Source organism: Sceloporus occidentalis, unplaced genomic scaffold (assembly GCF_023333645.1).
Source record: "Sceloporus occidentalis isolate IW3139 unplaced genomic scaffold, rSceOcc1.0.p SCAF_2, whole genome shotgun sequence".
Classification (NCBI taxonomy): Eukaryota; Metazoa; Chordata; class Lepidosauria; order Squamata; family Phrynosomatidae; genus Sceloporus; species Sceloporus occidentalis.
Window position 1 is genome coordinate 216066604 of NW_028316982.1, and position 18292 is coordinate 216084895.

The 18292-nt window shown below is 38.6% G+C and overlaps 1 protein-coding gene across 1 annotated transcript; it reads left to right on the plus strand.

The window, feature by feature from the left end:
* Positions 1 to 16597: 16597 nt before the first annotated feature.
* LOC149319684 (uncharacterized) lies at positions 16598 to 17816 on the plus strand. Its single transcript, XM_089508440.1, has 3 exons — positions 16598 to 16708; positions 16824 to 16889; positions 17011 to 17816. The coding sequence occupies exon 3, from the start codon at positions 17130 to 17132 to the stop codon at positions 17814 to 17816; it is 687 nt and encodes a 228-aa protein (XP_089364566.1). The 5' UTR covers positions 16598 to 16708; positions 16824 to 16889; positions 17011 to 17129.
* Positions 17817 to 18292: the final 476 nt, after the last annotated feature.

Below are 18292 nucleotides of genomic sequence, written 5' to 3' on the forward strand. Positions count from 1 at the left end.
TTCGATAGCAGCTTCGCGGATCTGAAATAGTCTTCCTGAGGAGCTCCATCTTATCACCCCCCTGGAAACATTTAAAAAGCGACTTAAGACTGTTCTCTTTTGTCAAGCTTTTCCCCCGATGAATAAGATTTACACGCTTGTTGCTATCGATTCTCTGCCTTACCTTGGATATGTGTGTTGTATGACTGTGTATTAATAGAGCTTGTATTGCTGGTATTTATTTTATATTTTTATAAGAGTCTTTGTATGGTTTTAATAGTCTGTAACCCCGCTTTGATCCAATGGGAGAGGCAGGGAAACATAAATAAAAAAATTATTATTATTATTATTATTATTATTATTATTTCTTAGGGTCACCATATGTCCGACTTTTTCTCCACACACCACTCTGAAGGACTCTTCTTCCTCCGTGTTGTCTTCATGGAAATGGAAGCAAATTATAAGAGCCAAAAGGGCATGCCCCTTGCAGCCCCACACATTTTACTCGAGAAAACTAGCACTCGGGAGGGAGGGTGCTCTGGGCACCTCTCCTCCCTCCCAAGTACCATTTTACTCATGAGTAAACCTGCACTTGGTGGGGAGGGAGGGTGCTCTGGACACCCTCCCTCCCTCCCTCCCTCCCTCCCAACCACCATTTTACTGATGAGTAAACCATGTTCAGAAGGGAGGTAGGGTGCCCTCCCCTCTGCTTGCTGGTTTACTCATGATAAAAATGGCATGCTTCAGCAAGTTGAGGGGCCCTCTGCAAGCTGGAGCACATGCCTATAGAGAGGGTTCTGTGTGTCAGCTCTGGCACACGTGCCATGGGTTCTTCATGGCTGCTCGACAGAATTTTTTGCTCCAAATTGCAGCAACAACCAAAATCATTGCTAAAACCATAGTTCAGCCTCAACTTGGGATGGCCCAATTGCCCATGTAGTGCCAAAGTTGCCTAGATATTTCTTTGATAGAAAACATAGTTATCAATATAGTGTTTGCACTAATTATACAGCCAGATAAAGAAGATATTAAAGAATGAAATTTCAGTGAAAATCTGGGATTTGCAGTTTAAGGAGGAGAATTAAGGAGAATTCTCAGCCAGAGAACTCTTAGGCCTCACTGAAATACAAACCTCAGAATGCAACAGGAGGCAGCCAGAGCAGTAAAATTGGAATAGAAGCACTATATAAGTGTAGTGCAGTAATGTCGTTAGAGTAAGATTTTCTATGACTATGTAATTGATTTTGTTTCTAAAATGGTGATGTAAATTGTATAGTTTATCTTTCATAACAATTTTTGAAAATGAACCACTGTGGCTATGTAAAATGACAGCAATGGGGTGAGCAGTACAAAAATACTCTGGAAAGTCTATCATAGAGGACATGAGGACCCCAATGAGGTTACAGTAGCTACATAGTGGATGTGAGTTATATTGTTGTTGCAGCTGATGCTTGTATGCTTGTATGTGAGCTGAATTATGATGAGAATCTGTCTGGGTGCCAGGATGATAGAATGTTAGGCCTTTATGGACCCTGAATGTTTAACCACATTTATTGGGTGAATTTTGGAAGCCCTGAATTCTACCTGGTTCCCCTTTGGAACGCAGTATTACAGGCAGACATTGAACCAGTCAAGGAAGGGAGTTACATACAAGCAAACATTACCAATGATCAATGAGAGTCCTCCCAAGAGAAGCAAAGACATGGCAGAGTTTGTGATTTGCAAGAGGCATATTCCTACTACTACTACTACTACTACTATCCCACCTTTCCCCCAAAACTGGAACTCAAAATTGATTTCATAACTTTAGGTCAGTATTAGCTCATGGGGATCAGCCACCCCTGAGCAAAGCCAGAGTGGCAATTAACATGGATACAAATAATATTCTGATGAGCAAAAAGGTATAGAGGAATAAATTAGAAATGCTGCATTCTGAAGACAATAAGGGTATGTAGAACTAGTGAAAGCAGCCAGAGAAAAAACATTTACAACATTAAAGTACATTGGATTCCTTCCCACAGTTGCCTTCTGCTAAACAAACTTCTATTGTATGACATACTGCGTGGGAGTAATGGAGAGAGGGAGCAAGCGTGAAAGCTGCTTCAAATATGGCAGTAGGCTTGCTAAACTGATTCTCTTTGGCTCTAACTATAAACTTTATAAGTCAGATTTAAGCAAAGCTACCAGGCTGATAGCTTAGGCTCAGTACATAGCGGCCTTACAGGTGCCCTCGTCATGTGTGATCGTTGACTGGGGGGCGGAGCGCCCAAATGCCCCGCAACCTGCACACTTTTTCCACCGGTGGGAAGCCTCACTGTTTGGCAGCTGAGGATTCCCTCTGGTGGAAAAACAGGCACCAGCAGGCAGCCCTTTTTGGGCGGTCTGTACCCACCTTAATTAGATTTCCAAATTCTGTGTCTAGGGTCCTGATTCTCAAACATTGACTTAGGCCCGGTACAAACGGGCAGGAATGGACAGCGACACACTGCCCCTTTCTGCCTGGATTGTTACCACATCAATCACATGGGCATGACAATGATCCACTCCAAAAAGGATCTGCAGAAGTACCCCACTGGTTTCTTCTTTCCAGGATGAAGAGGAGCAATTGATGAGCACCCTTTGGGTTTGGCCGGTCAACAAATTACTAATCAATTTAACAATTGCATTGCCTAGCCCACATTTTACTAGCTTGTTTGCAAGAGTGTCATGGGGAACCTTGTCAAAGGCCATACTGAAATCAAAATTTTCTATATCCACAGTATTCCCTTCATCTACCAAGCTGTTAATTTTAACAAAAAAAGAGATCAGATTAGTCTGGTATGAATTGTTTCTCAGAAACCCATGTTGATTTTTTGTGATTATGGTGTTGCCTTTTAAATGCTCACAGATTCTCTGTTTAATTATCTGCTCGAGAATCTTTACTGGTATTGATGTCAGACTAACTGGGCGATAATTGTTGGGATCCTGCTTTCCCACCTTTTTTGAAATGGGGACAACGCTTGCTCTCCTTCAGTCTGTTGGGTCTTCTCCTTTTCTCCAGGAGTTTTCAAAGATTATTGCCAATGGCTCTGAAATTACATTTGGCAGTTTTTTAAATATCCTTGGATGTAGTTCATCTGGTTCTGAAGACTTAAATTCATTTAGATTAAAAAGGTATTCCTGTACTACCTCTTTATTTTTTCTGTGCTGCATTTCCCCTATTGTGTCATCTGCTACATTTTCCTCAGGTTCAGCAGGTGCCTTTTCCCTATCCCCCATTAGCATTTTTTCCATCGTCTCCACACAGCGGCCCTACCATTTCCCTCTTCTTCTTTTTGCTACAGATATACCCCAAAAAAGTCCCTTTTATTTTTCTTAACCTCTCTAGCAAGCCTGATCTCATTCTGCTCTTTTGCTTTTCCAACTATACCCCTACATCTCCTAGCTATTTGTTTGAATTCCTCTTTGGTGATTTCCTCCTTTTTCCACTTCTTATACATGATCTGTTTATAACTTAGCTCAGTTTAAAGTTCTTTAGTCAACCATGATGTTTTTTTGAGACACCTCCGATTTTTCCTCCTCATTTGAACTGTTTGAATAGTGCCTTCAGTATCTCTCTTTTGAGAAACTCCCATCCATCTTGAACTCCCTTCTCTTTTAGTATTCCTGACCACAGGATCACCTCCAGTATTTCCCTAAGTTTCCTGAAATCAACTTTCCTAAAGTCTTGAATGTGTGTCTGACTCTGAGGATTTTCATACTAGCTCTTAAGCACTGATAAAACACCTCTGAAACATTGAGGAAGCAAAGGAGAACAGGGTACTTTGTGCGTCACCTATGGGCTGAGCTGTATCACATGGAGAGGGTGAGGGATGAGGCTATTTATGGACCTGTTGCCTCCTCCCATGTCATTCTATGTCTACATAACCAAGGATATTGCACACACAGCCCCTATGGTTTAGTTAAAGAACATATTTTTAAATGCATAGCTACTTACAAAACCCATTGAATACAGAATACTGTGAGTTTTATTTTTAGATAAATGAAAATTGGCTAGATCTTAACTATTTCACTGTTTTAGAGTCTTCTTGATGTGGAAGCCATTGAACTGGTTTGCATTATTTTTCTACCAACTCAATTAGCTCAGGGGCAAAATTTCATTCTAATTGCAATTCTTCCGCATATACTTTGGGATTTAAATGAGAGTTTTACATTCTAAATTGAATGTGTATTAGAAATCTTACTATCCAAGCCAGGTATCTAAACTTGATTCACTCAGTTGTGAAGGGCTGTTTTTATTTTGTTTGTTTTGTTCTGTAAAAGCCTTTATAACTGCTTATTTAACATTATACTGCAGTATAAACACATAAACAGGTTTTAAAATATGGGAACTGTATAAATATTCATTATTTCATAACTCGCAAATAAAATAATTAACATAAATTGGAATTATTCCCTATCTCTTTTTTATCAATAATGCATTTACATCCATGTTACATTATTTAATATTCTCTAATAAGCACTGCCATAATCACATTTCTTGCAATTGTATTTATTGCCTTTCCTGTGCATTAACTTACCTTTCTGGTACGATCAACATCAAGAGTGAAAACTGCATCTGATTATTTATTTTTAATTAATGATACCCACCCAGTTTCATGCAGTTTCAGACGCTGATCTCAGTGATTGGTTCTGGATGCAACAACACAAGCAGCTAATTGTAATGCAGAAGCTTTATTCAGTCTTTGTGCCTTACAGCCTGAGCAAAAGCAGCTGGGGATATAATGGCTCATGATATACAAACTAGAATAGTAAAGAGTCCTACGTATTCCCTTCCCCTGAAAGGAATTACCATACAGGCATTGATACAGATGACATTTGAAAGGCCTTTTCTTCTTCCCTGTATGAAAGTTCATAATTAACTATATTTTCAGAGTATGGTTATATGTTACCAAAGTTACTGTGAGCCACAAAACATAAAGTCTATCCCTTCTTCACCATCTAGTATTAGGAAAGAGGTTAGATCCTAGCACAATGGCACTTGTCCTATTGTTATGACATTGCAGTATCATGACAATAGTAGTACTGGATCCCTTGTGCTGGTGTCTTAGTATTCAGCCGAAAGGATTAGATCAGGATTCATTAGAATGTGCATATATCAAAATGAACAAACAGTCCCTTGGTACCATAATAAATTTCAAATATACAGTGGCATGAGCTTTTAGGGCTTTTCGTATGTATGATGAAATATCTACCCCAGAACACATTTGTACATCTTTCAGATGACAAATAACTCTTTTATGTTACTGCTACATTGCAACTGACAAACATGCCAACCCTTCTGAGACCCATTCTGTGTATTATTATTATTATGTTTATTTATATTTCACCTTCCTCCCAGTACAGAGACTCAAGGTGGCTTACAAATCTAAAACAGTCTAAGTTAAAACACTATAAACATGCAATTTACAAGTTTTAAAAAAATAAACAGTTAAAATAATTCAAAACATTACAATTTTAAATAATATGTCTGTATGTATATTGGTACAATGAATGACTTTCACATATGATTATTATTAATTTTATTGCTAATATAATTACATGAACTTCCTTGAGTTAAAAATGTAAGACTTAAATCAAATTCTAGTCCCAATCAGAATTAACAAAACTTTATGTAAGTGTTGACATACAAAATTTCTATTGATTCAGTGGCTGTACGGTAACTGGGATGAGCAATTGGTTTTAGGGTTAAGAACAAAAGATTTCATTTTGTTCTAAAGATATATCAAATGTAAGTATAGTGACATAATGAATTTCTTCATTGCACTTTCTTAATTAAAATTAACTATATTTCATTTTTATAGCTGAGTTAGACTAAAAAATACCAGGAACAAGATGACTGACAGTGACAGAGGACCTTATATCTTAAGAAGGAAAAGAGGAGAATGAAGATGAGGAGCAGGAGGAGAAGAAGGAGGAAGAAAAAGGAAACCCAGTCCTTAATCTGACAAAAAAATAGGATAAACTTCGATATTCTCTTCCCAAAAATAATTTGATCCATTAAATTATTAGATGAAAACATTCATTACACATTCAAGCCCTTCCTTCATCCACCATCTTGAGGGGGAGAGAGGCAGGCTAGCTCCAAGAAGCCAAGTTCTCCCTCCAGTCCATCTCCCTTGGTCCAGGCCTCAGAGGTTGAGAAGAACTGCTGGACCTCATCCCCTTTCCCACCACCATTCCCTTCTCCTTTTATGTCATGTCTTTTTAGATTGTAAGCCTGAGGGCAGGGAACCGTCTAATTTAAAAAGATTGTATGTACAGCACTGTGTAAATTTACAACGCTTTATAAATAAAGGTTAATAATAATAATAATAATAATAATAATAATGAACTATTTTTGGTTTTTAATGTTTATTATTATTATCACTATTATTAAAAAGAAAAAATAACAATAATGAAGTTCAGCCATATCCATGCAATCTTACAGTCATATTAACATCTACTATATAATCCTATACACATTTTCTTGTTATATTTTCTTTATGTACTTATTTAAACAACCATTCTGCATCTTTATTTTACTTAAGTTTTACTTTTGTTATTACTTCTCTTTGTTTCCCACAGATTAGCTATTTTTTCCCATTCATTTTCATACGTTTGTCATGTCTTATTCTTCAGGTGCATTGCTAATTTGTCCATCTGTGTCATTTCCATTAGTTTTAAGATCCACTCATCTATAATTAAAATCTGTTGATCTTTCCATTTCTTAATGTTAACCATTCTCGCTGCTGTTACTGTGTACAAGAGTATACACTCAGATTTGTTCCCTGTTTGATTTTCTAAACCGCACTATGTACTATTTTTGTAAAAGTGAACAGAAGATATAGAAGGGCATGCATCTTATCCTTAAGAATGAGGAGGCTTTGTACCTATTTCAAACAACTACCTCTAAAGTTCTTGCCAACTGAAAATATTACATGATGCCTGCAATCAGTGCTCCCATTTCCTATTTCCCTGCAGTCAGAAGGGTGGAGTGGGAGTGAGAAAATAATAGCTGACTGTTACAGATAGGGAAATCAAGAATATTCAAAGTATTTCTATTTTCAACAAGTGAGATAGTCCCAGCATGTTGAGAAATTGCCAGCTTCTGCAAGCATTCTTGCCTCCAACATGTGAATGAGACATGTGACACCAAAAATAAAATAATAAATGTGCAAAACTGCTGCTTTTACCCTATGTGAAACAAAGCACAGTCTCTCTCTCTCTCTCTCTCTCTCACACACACATACACACACACACACAAACACACATACATATACACAGAGAGAGAGAGATGCACATAGAGAGAGGGAGGGAGGGAGGGAGGCAGAGAGAGAGAGCATACTAGGACTGTCTGATTGACTCAAAAACCAAATAAATGTTCCACCCATTTTTTTAAAAAAAATTGTAAAAATGTGGGTAGAAGAAATGTGAGAACTCTCATTGATATTGTCAAAAAATATCTCACGATCTTGCAGATGATAAAAAAAATGTGTTCTTGCTGTCACTGGTTTTACTAATGAGAACACTACAAGTACTAGATTCTCTTGTTACCATATCCTCTCTGTAGATAAAAAAATGGACAGAACATCTCTTCCTGCTGAGGACTTTATGATAAATGCAGCCAGAAGACAATTCAGCACTGCTTTTCTTCTAAGGTGCAGAATCATCATGAATCAACACTAGAGATTTTGAATGTGATCCTAAGTTATATATTGAACATATATTTCCCACCCAGGACAGGGTGTTGGGTGGGTAAGAATGCCAGTATTGCTTCCATGAGACCACCTGTAGCTGGCATCAACTTACGTGCCAAGATACATGTGACAGCCCCTGTTGTGCAAAGAGGGACTGAAGGGTAGGTGACTAAGATGCTTCTGTGAGCCACCTGGCCCCCATTTTGGGAGAAAGGTGGCATGTAAATAATGTAAACAATTTTTTTTCAAATGTTTGTCAAGTTGGCAGTACTCTTACCCACAGTAGGCTAGACTCAATTGGCCTCTTTGATTTTCACTCGCTTGACACCCACTTCACATTTATTATCTTATGTATTCAGTTCCTTGCACCAACTCAAACAATATTCATGAAATAGGTAATTAAATGGTTTCCTCTTTCTTTCAAGGAAATAATAATAATAATAATAATAATAATAATAATAATAATAATTTATATCCCGCCTCTCCCTTCCGGAATATAGGCAGATACCAGAAATCCAATAAAACAGATATATGAACAATAAAATTTCCTTAATCCTCATAACCCTCCCTTCTTCTGCTAAAATTTACACATATACATTAAAATACAATACAATATACTTAGTTACAAATTTTGTAACTAAGGATTGGCACAGACTGAATTAATTCCAATAGACCATCAGGAGAGGAAGTGGAAGAATAAAGAGATCAGTTTGGTTAGTTCAGCTGGAGGTTAGTCTGGGAAGGCCTGCTGGATGAGATCCATCTTTATTGCCTTTTTAAATGCCTCCAAAGATGTAATATGGTGGATCTCTTCCAGCAGGTTATTCCATATTTTAGGAGTGGCAGCTGAAAAGGTCCTCGGGGAAGTCACCACCAGCCTAGTTTTCTTTGGCTGGAGTAGGTTCCTCCCAGAGGACTTGAGTGTGCAGGAGGGATTGTATGAGAAGAAGAAGTGTTCCTTCAAGTATGCTGGACCTATATTGAATATACATCCTGAATAAATATCTTGAAGATTCATGATTTCATCAGTACAGGCTGTTCTCCATAGATGCAAATAACATCATACTGCCATTGTCTGCATAGATTTTGTTTCTAATTTATCATCTGATGACCAACCTCCTGGTCTCCTCATCAATGCTGTTTTCAAATTATTATCCAGTGTCCAGCGTTCTGGTGATGAGTGTCTGCTTATTTGTCTAGATTGGTCCTCAGAGAGCCGACATGTGGTCTGTCATGGATGCCATAATCAAATTTTGGTAGAATCTTCCACTGTCACCAGCCTATGATGATGACTCTATGATAATGACTTGATAAAGTAGGCTTTGGGGGGGGGGGGTCCATGCTGATGAGTGAGGAGAATACATGTCAGAGAGCTGATGCATGCAACAAATGTGCCACTCTTTCCATGAGAACTGTTACTGCACAAAGAATGACATGCTAGGTTACTAGAGGCTGAAAAATTAGTATCTCTCCACACTGAAGACTGAATCTTCTCCCTTTGCCTTTCATATAGTGCTTCATACACTTACATGATTAATCATGATATGTGATGTGGTAGAAACCTCAACCACGATCCCAAGATCTAATTAATCATTTTGATTTTCATTTGTTGGGACTTGCCCAGCCTACATAGGATTTTTATTTGTTAATGGCTGATAAGCAAAGAGGGAAGATGTGACTAAGGCTTGAAACCCAAATGTCAAGACTTGTCCCTCCAACATTATCTATGCTTAATAGTAAATTATTTTTATGATTTTGAATTTTGATTTAATTAGTTCATGTTTATTCTAAAGCAAAGCAACACTTTAAAAAGAAGCTCATGATTTTCTCTCTGCTTGGAACTTTAAACAAATATACTGAATGGGATGTTAGGTTTGATGAAGTTTTTGTACCTAGATCCAAGGCTAGCTTTCCTCATGAGCTAGATTACCTAGCAGATAGATGTTAATCTGGTGGTTATGAAGTTTAAATGAAGTTATGGAAATGACTCTATCCTTCTTCTTAAGTCAGTGATGGGCCTTGGGGGCCACATACCTATTTGTATTCTCAATCAAAGCTTTCTTGCCCTCAAAATGCTTCCAAATATTAGCTAGAGAGCACGGGAAACATTTCATTAACATCTTTGAGACTCCTGAACCATTTTAGACCTAGGCAAGGCCTTTTATTTGACAACAGGATATGATGCAGAAGACATTTGGGGCAAAAATGATCCCATGATGGGTCACACACAGCCTATGAACCTCAATTTGCCCAGCCCTGTTGGTGATATAAATGTCAAATAAAACATGAATAGTGGCAGGACTACCTCTAAGGACCACAGAGAAAGTTTTCTGTAGTTTGGTTTGACTTGTAGAGTTGGAAATGGGAATTCACCACAATGCACTTTTTGACTGTAGAAATGGAGTGGGAAAAGTTATTTTTTCCCCTAAAATAAAATCCCTATTCTCCTAAGTAGTGAAGACCATGAGAATAGTGGGATATTTTTAAAGAAACTTTTTCTATATGTGGCAGTAATATTATCTCTGCATACATGCAGATGACATCTTAAGAATGAACATAGTTTGTAATTCTACAAAAATGTTCAATGTTATTTCTAACATCTTGTGAAGTTTGCCTTATTATACATTATAAGTAATGCTTCTCAACGCCATCAGAATAAATAATGCAATCTTTATTTCTTCTTCATGTCCTAGAACAGATATTATCACATTCTCATGATTCTTGTTACTATTCACAGCAGATTCTGTAAAATTGCACTGGCTTTAGATAATCCAAAGTGATTAACCTGCAGCTTTCTAAGGGCAATTGGGATACAGGGCTGTCTTTATGTCTACATAACATCTGCTGAAACCTCTGAAAAATATGTTGTTTCTTTGATAGCAGCTTGTGCGATTTTGTCCATTAACTTCTTCTCTTAATTTTAAAATGTATTAAGATTCAAAATGTAGGTATTTTTAGCTTATACAACATCATTTTTGAATCTCTAAGATAGACTTTGTACAATGCCACTCCCCCACAAATGGAGGGAGAAAAGCACATTTTCCACCCCACTACCTACTGCTTGAATACAATTGGATGCATTTCCTGCCATGGAAGAGATGGGTGAGTTGGAGAATTTCAGGATTTGAGGTAGCTGGTCCTCAATCCCCTTGACAGTTTCTAACCCCCTTACAATTTAGTGCTGAAAACAGTGGACAGATGTCTCCATTGGTAAATTTTAAAAGAAGATTGCAAGAGTTTTGCTTTGACAAAAATTGGTGAGGTCCAGAAGTTTGTGGATGTCATTAAAGCCTCTCTCTTTTTTTAAAGCTGAGTACTATTGCAGTTTGAGAATTACAGATAGGTTATTCTTTTGTCCAGTCCATGTGACAACAAATGCCTTCTACTCTACAGTAAGGACACAGGAATTAACAGATGTTGAAATACAGAATTAAGAGACATGTTTTTTTTAAAAAAAGAACTGTTAAAAGCACATAGAAACGTAGTTTTAACTCAAGACACTAGGAGTGGTGGCTCACATCTATTGAAAAAATCTGATTGGATGTATGCTGCTAAAGAAATACGTAACATTCTGTTATAAAGTAATTGTATTGTGTTTACTTGTGCCCAGTGGTGGGTGCTCATGCCCTATATTGGGAGAAGGGAGGAATATAAGAAAATAACAATAATAATGTCAGTGTGGCAGTAAATTCAGTGTTTGCCTAAATTTTAACAGAGCTTTCCAAGCTCCTTCCACTATCTTAGATAATTCCTTTAAAGTTGAAAATAAAATCTGGAGTGTATTCACTGTAATGCTGACATGGAAACAAGCACCCGAAACTTGTCATCGTTAAACATAATATAATAGTACAACAATAGTACAACAACATTAGAAACATACAAACAGCCATTGTTATTTACAATTCCACAAGATTATGAAGATTATCGCACTGCGTTCTGAGAACGTTCTCATCACGTGATGAGAACGGAACGCATTTGAGTATACCGCACAGTATGTGTTCCAATCGGGTTCTCAGAACGCTTAAATGCGTTCCAAATGTGTTCCAGGAGGGTACAGATATGAATGTGTTCCCAGAGAGCTGGAACGGGATGAGAACGTTCCAACAGAGGTGTGTGCGATATTCTTATGTGTTCTCAAATCCGTTCTCGCATTCCTCCGTCTCCTGATTGGCTGAAAGAATGCCCTTCCCTTTTAGTCCTCCAAAGTCCTAGAGCGTACTAATTTTTTCTTTGCTCTCCCATGTATGACGTGCCCCCGTCTTTGACAAAAGGATTTTATCCTATTCTCTGCATACACACACGTGTGTGAGGTTTTTTTTCTGTGCACGGGTACAAAAAAGCAGAAATGGAGACATTACATAGACATAATGCATAGCACTAACTATCACAGGTTGCATGTTTGCAAACTGTTACCGAGTCGCAAAAGCAGAGGATACAAGTGTCTCCGGAATTGTCACAGAGTGACTTCTGTCGCCAGCATATTGCAATGTGTCTAGACATATTTATCTCTGGAGTTGTGTAAGTGACCCATCTCTGTTGTGTGTATGCACAATACACCATGATATCCGGGGGCTGGGGTTTAAAGGACATCTGGGGTCCGCGGATGCAGAGAGACCAAGGGCTGCACAAGGAAAAGGGGGGAAATATTCTGAGCGGGGGGGGGGACCTGGAGGTTTCTCAGTTTTTTGTCTTTTTAAAACCTCTGTCGGGCTCTGAGGATTTGGGGCTGGCCTCCCTGCGTGCTTATGACAGACTGGGCTTTTTCCAGCTTGGCTTTGGGGCTTCTCCTCCCCTTGCAGATGATTGACAGAGGAAAGGGAGCCATTTAGGGGCAAATTTAGACTGGGGGTTGGTTGTTCGGGGTCACATGTGCGGAGGCAAGGAGACTATTGGATGGCCGGGTTTTGGGTATTGAAGCCATGGAGGCCATAATGGATGAGGGGTGCTGGAATGCTGGGAAATATATGCAAATTAGCTTTAAATTTTGGACAAAACGAGCTCATAACAGCAAAAGGAGCGGGTTGTGGGCAGCAGGACAAACGGTATAGGATCGACCATATAGAAAGAGATGTCATAGAGCAAGGAACGGCGATACTCGCCATGACACGAAAGACAGTGGAAATGTGTGGGGTCTATGGTGCTCTTGATGCCAAATTGCTCAGTCGTGGCTCCTGTCATGGGAGCTCGACATGCCGCTGTATGCTGTTATCCTTGTGGGTGACACAGAAAAGAAAGGAGTCGCCTGCAGCGGGCAGAATTCTGGAGCAGCATTAAAGCATCTCATGAGATGCTTTAATGGGCTGCCAGAAGACCGCTGGCCAATATGACCCTGTTCTCATACTGTGTGACCTACAAGGATGACAGTATATTTCGGCCTGCACAAAAAGAGGCGGGGAACTTCCCCGCCTCACATTCTGGTAAAAGAAAAGAAATAGAAAAAAAACCCTTCCCTCCCCAGTGTCCCCTGAAGGTCTCTTCCATTTTGGGAGAAAGGGTGGGGGCCATGTAGAAATGCATGCAAGGCAGAGTTTCACACACTATAGACATCCATGGAGGGTGTACCGGGGATTGGCAGCATGCTGGCTAATATGCAAATGGATCTGGTTCTTTGAACAGCATGAGCAGCCCAAAGAAGAGTGTTAACTAAGCCAAAATTACATCTGAGGAAGTGGGTTTATGTGTAATGTTGACCATGGTTTTCATTGCTGGCTGGTAAAATTATTTTCAAAGAACTATTCTCCCTCCAGCATTTTACAAAAGGGATCATTTCAGGATTTCAGGAATTATGTTCTTTTTCATCTGTAATCAGTTATGCATTTGAGAAATTATTTCATATTCAGAATTTAATTAATATTAGAATTTGTTTATAGTACTGCACAATTTGCCACTCAAAACTTACCATTGCTGATGGATCATTAAGCAACCATGTATATCAATACTCTCTGCCTGAATATTATTATTGTTATTACTGTTAAGCTTTATTTGCCAAGTGCTGAAAGTTTACACAGCAATGTATTTCCATTGCTTTTAATTGGGATGATTTTTCTTTTGTAGAACATTTCTACTTGCATGTATAAAATAACATGTATGGCCACTCTACCATGCATTTGGGATTGTTTGAATGAAGACACTTCTTGGTCACAAAGTACATGTAAAGGCTGTCAAACAGAAGCGGTATGATGTGGGCTAACTTTACAGGGGCCAACTGGTAAATGTCATACCAGCATCTACCTTGACTGTTTGGAATGCTAGCTTTTCACAGCTAAGCGAATTTGATATCTGGATAAAGGTTGTTATGTTACCTCTATCTTTATGAAACTATGTACCTTTGATGTTCTGGGCAGTGTGTATGTCCTGTACTTGGTGGCATGGTATTCAAGAAATTATCAATCTGCCAGTCTGAACAGCTATTTTTATATAGAAGTAAAGGACACTACTGTTAAGCATGGCAACAGATGTGAGTTATTAATTACAAACTGCATTTATTACACTGCGACGCAATACAACAAAACAATCTTCTCAATCTGTAATATAATAACAAACAAATGATTACCCAGAAATTGGGGATTCACACTTGTTAAAAATAAAGTCTGGTTCCCTTGGAACAACATATATGTACCATATGCAACTTTGGATGCAAGTCAAAAAAAGGTTTTATAAAAAAAACAGAAATACCCTTTTTAAAAAAAGGACAATCATAACTTCGTTATCATCGATCGATGCATGTTATTTGAAAACAAAATAACAGCCATCTTACGTTAAGAGTACAGTACTGTGTCCAAACTCTAAACTTGTATTCAATAACAATGCAGTAATAAAAACATGTGTGAATACAATTAAGTGTTGGATGTTTTCTGCAGATGCAATTCAATTATATTTTCGATTTTCTTTAATCTTCCATTCATTTTCTGTAGTACTCCCACAATTTTCCGATTGATATTTTCCTGCGTTTTCAAGGAAGATTGCACTGTACAGACAAAAGATATATACAAAAAGCTTTTAATAAGACAGTTTATTGCAATGTATTCTCTGTTTAACACAATATGTTCATATATTTCTTTTTATTTACTGTCTTGAAAGTAAAGTTTTCGTGATATTCAGTTCTCCGGTATATAGATGTATGTTATTAATATAAACCTTAATCCTTATATGACCACCACTCTATTTTGAAAAAGACAATGCATATTTATTTAAATTCACCTGACTGTTGAAGTTCAGTTATGTAGCTGGGTACAAGAGTTTGGGGTTCTGGCAAGATGTCTCTTGCCGATGGTCCCGACTGGATTCCACTACAGCAAGGTTCATCAATAGTATCTGCATGTTGATCCATATAGAAAAATTAAAGAGATAACTAGATCAGAAATTGTGCACTGATCATAGTAAGAATACTCTAGGAAAACTGCAGGTTGATAATACAACTAAAAATGTAGGACATCAAAATTTCTCCATCTTTTTGCAGTTAGAAAAAAGTAAGAAAACAGAGTGGCAATGCTGTTGTCTAATAATTTTATCCTCCATATGTACACCCATCTATCCCTTCCTATGTTGGAAAAGTATGGCGACCTCAGGGCTGGTAGTCCATTGTAGTGTTTTTTTCTTTTGGAAACTGATAAGGGAAGTAGCCTAATATGATATTGATATAGTGACTGTCTTTAGCAACTGTTCCTTATGGCTACAACACTGGAGGAATTCCATGGCATACTATGCAACAATGAGCCTTTACTTGTAAAGCTACAAACTTACCCGAGGGATTTTTTTCCTGGGAGCCATGGTTCCCCGCCATAAGCCACAGCTCTTTCATTAGGGGGAAAAAGGGTGGTTGTTTTTCTTTGGGGGGTGATGGCCCAAAACTATTTAGACTGGCCAAAAATTTTTCACGCGTCATTTTGAACTTCATGTATACCTCTTCGGTGGTGCGGTTGTAGCCATGCATTTTTAATTGCTCTGCTACCTCTCTATGCACAGGAAGAATGGGTACAGAACGGGACCTCATGAGCGTCTTTAATTTTCCGCTCCCCCTAACACTTCTCAGGAGCAGATCAATCTCCTTATTGACCCATTTGGATCCCTTACTACGCGCCATCACTGCTTCCCAATAACTTCGGCCACTCCGAAAAGTCCAGCGGGAAGAGGGATTTGCAACGTCATCACTGTGCAGGGATTCTTGGCGCCAAAACTAGACTTGCGCCCTCTAGTGCTTTTACTGCAGTGCCGGGAGTTTGGGAGTGCAGAGAGCCAGCATCAGCAACTAAGTGCTAACACAGAAGTTTATTTCACAACCTCTATAATTAAATTGCAGACAGTATTATTTTATACTTTCTGTAATTAGGAAAGCCATGGATAGCCATGCAGTGACCGAAAGCAGTGCCTCCGCACAAGCAAGGGGGAGGGTGTGGAGTGCCAATGAAGTTTTGGCCTTATTGGAGATATGGAAAGAACAAAAATTGCAGACCAAATTAAAAAAGAATTACAGAAATTTGGATAAATTTAAAGTTGTATCTGATGAAATGGCAAAGAGGAACCATGTCAGATCTGCCGAGGAATGCAGATCTAAATCAAAAAAATTGAGATTTGAGTACAGAAAGGTTGTGAAACACAATCAGAGAAGTGGAAGCAACCCTATTACATGTCCCTTTTATAGGGAACTAGAGGAAATCTTTCATGGGGATGTTAGCATCACCCCTAACAGGTTATCCCGAAGTCTTGATTTTGAAAGGGAGGGTGAAACCACAAATGTGAATCAAGAAACCGCATCCACCTCCATGGCTAACACAGGCGAAGGAAGCACCCAAGAAACAACTACCAGACAAGACAGTGATGAAGGCAAGTAGCCCATCTGTAATGCCTGAAGATTTCTGCTATGTGCGTGACAACATTATTTTGTTAAAATGACAAAGGCTTTACTCTTTTTTTCCCCTTGAATTTTTCAGATTCTGATGACACTTGTCTCGATGACACAGTCATTACGATACCTGTCACAATTTTGGAAAGTGGACCTACGCAAATAGCAGGTAGTCATATATAAATTTATGTCAATTTCTGGATCTCTGTTTTCTTCATAAATATTGTGAACCTGTATATGTGTTCAAAAGAAATAACGTTGGTGTTTAATGCTCCACTTTGAAGGTGCGACTGGAGAACAATTGGGTGACTTGGAAAGACGTGCAGATGATACAAGCGGTACAAGCAATGGTAGGTAGCATCTGCTTTTCTAAGAAAATTCTTTGTCTACAACCCTTTACATGATGCTACCATTAGAAATAAATTTCCTTCCTGTGGGCTTAATCTATTTTCACTATTTTTTAAATTTCAGTACGTAACGATCCAGAGGACGAACCACCCAATGTATTGCTGTCTCCTGGAACAAGACTGCGTTCAAACAGGAACAGGAATCGTCGCGCCAGAAGAGGAGAACATATTGCGCGCACTATAATGCAGAGTGCAAGTCGAGAGGCCCAACTTACCCGGAGAACACAGGAACGGTTCATGGAAATTGTACACGACAGCATGAAAGACTGTAGGAGGACAGAAATGGAACTTGTAAATATTATGGAGGAAGATGTAAGGAGAAGTGCACAGGACAGACAGAGAATGTTGCAGTACATGGAGACCATGACTGAACTGTACCGGAGGAAAGTAGATCATGAATGTGCACTTCCAACGGGGCAACATGATACTGTTGCCCAAGGAACTATGCACACATCATTCAGGGCATCTCCGTGTGATATTCCTCCTTCAACACCAGGCCCAGCTGTCTTTACAGATTTCCAGGAGCAACCATCCACATCGGATTTTGGTGGGAAATGTCAAGGGAACAATTCCCCTGAACTCTTTGATGAACTTCCTCCTGCTTATGCTCCTGATGGTTGTCCTGTCACTCCTAGTAGTGAAATTAGAGATGGTGACAACACAGTAGAGAACATCAACAGGGATGTTCAGAATGTTGTTGCAGTCACTGATCCCCCAGAAAATGAAGGCTGCATTGGAACCGTGCAATGTGTGAGCAATGCAGGAACATCTTCCTTGCAAGGCGCAGTTGCACCTGTTCAAAACCAAGAAAAACCATGCAGTTCTCGTACTGGGAGGATAATCAAGAAAAAAAAAATATTTTCCCCGTAAGGGAAACATATAGGGAAAAGGTTCTGTTTTGAAACCTCAGATATGTTTCAGCATTCTATGTTTACCCTGTTACGTGCCCTTTGTGACCGATAAAGAGGGACTTAAACCATTTCTCCTTGAACCACAGTAAAATTTCATTTTCATGTTAAGGAAAGGTTTTGTATGTCACCATGTATATATGGATATGTTCTCACCTAATGTATATACAGTGTATATAAATGCGTGCTTTGTTGACATAATGGAAAACAAGCCACCAGACGGTTTTTTTCCAAAAGAAAAAGGATATTTAATCGTGTTTTAAAATGTTAAGTTATATTGTTGATAAAATACAGCTGTGTTCTCAGAAATTGGTCTACCGTCCTTAATATACCTAAACATTTCCACAACAATAGCAACATTATTCAGCAATGGTTTCTAGAACAGCCTTCCTTTTGGTTTTCAAGGTAGGAAACATGATGTATTAATATAAATGTAAT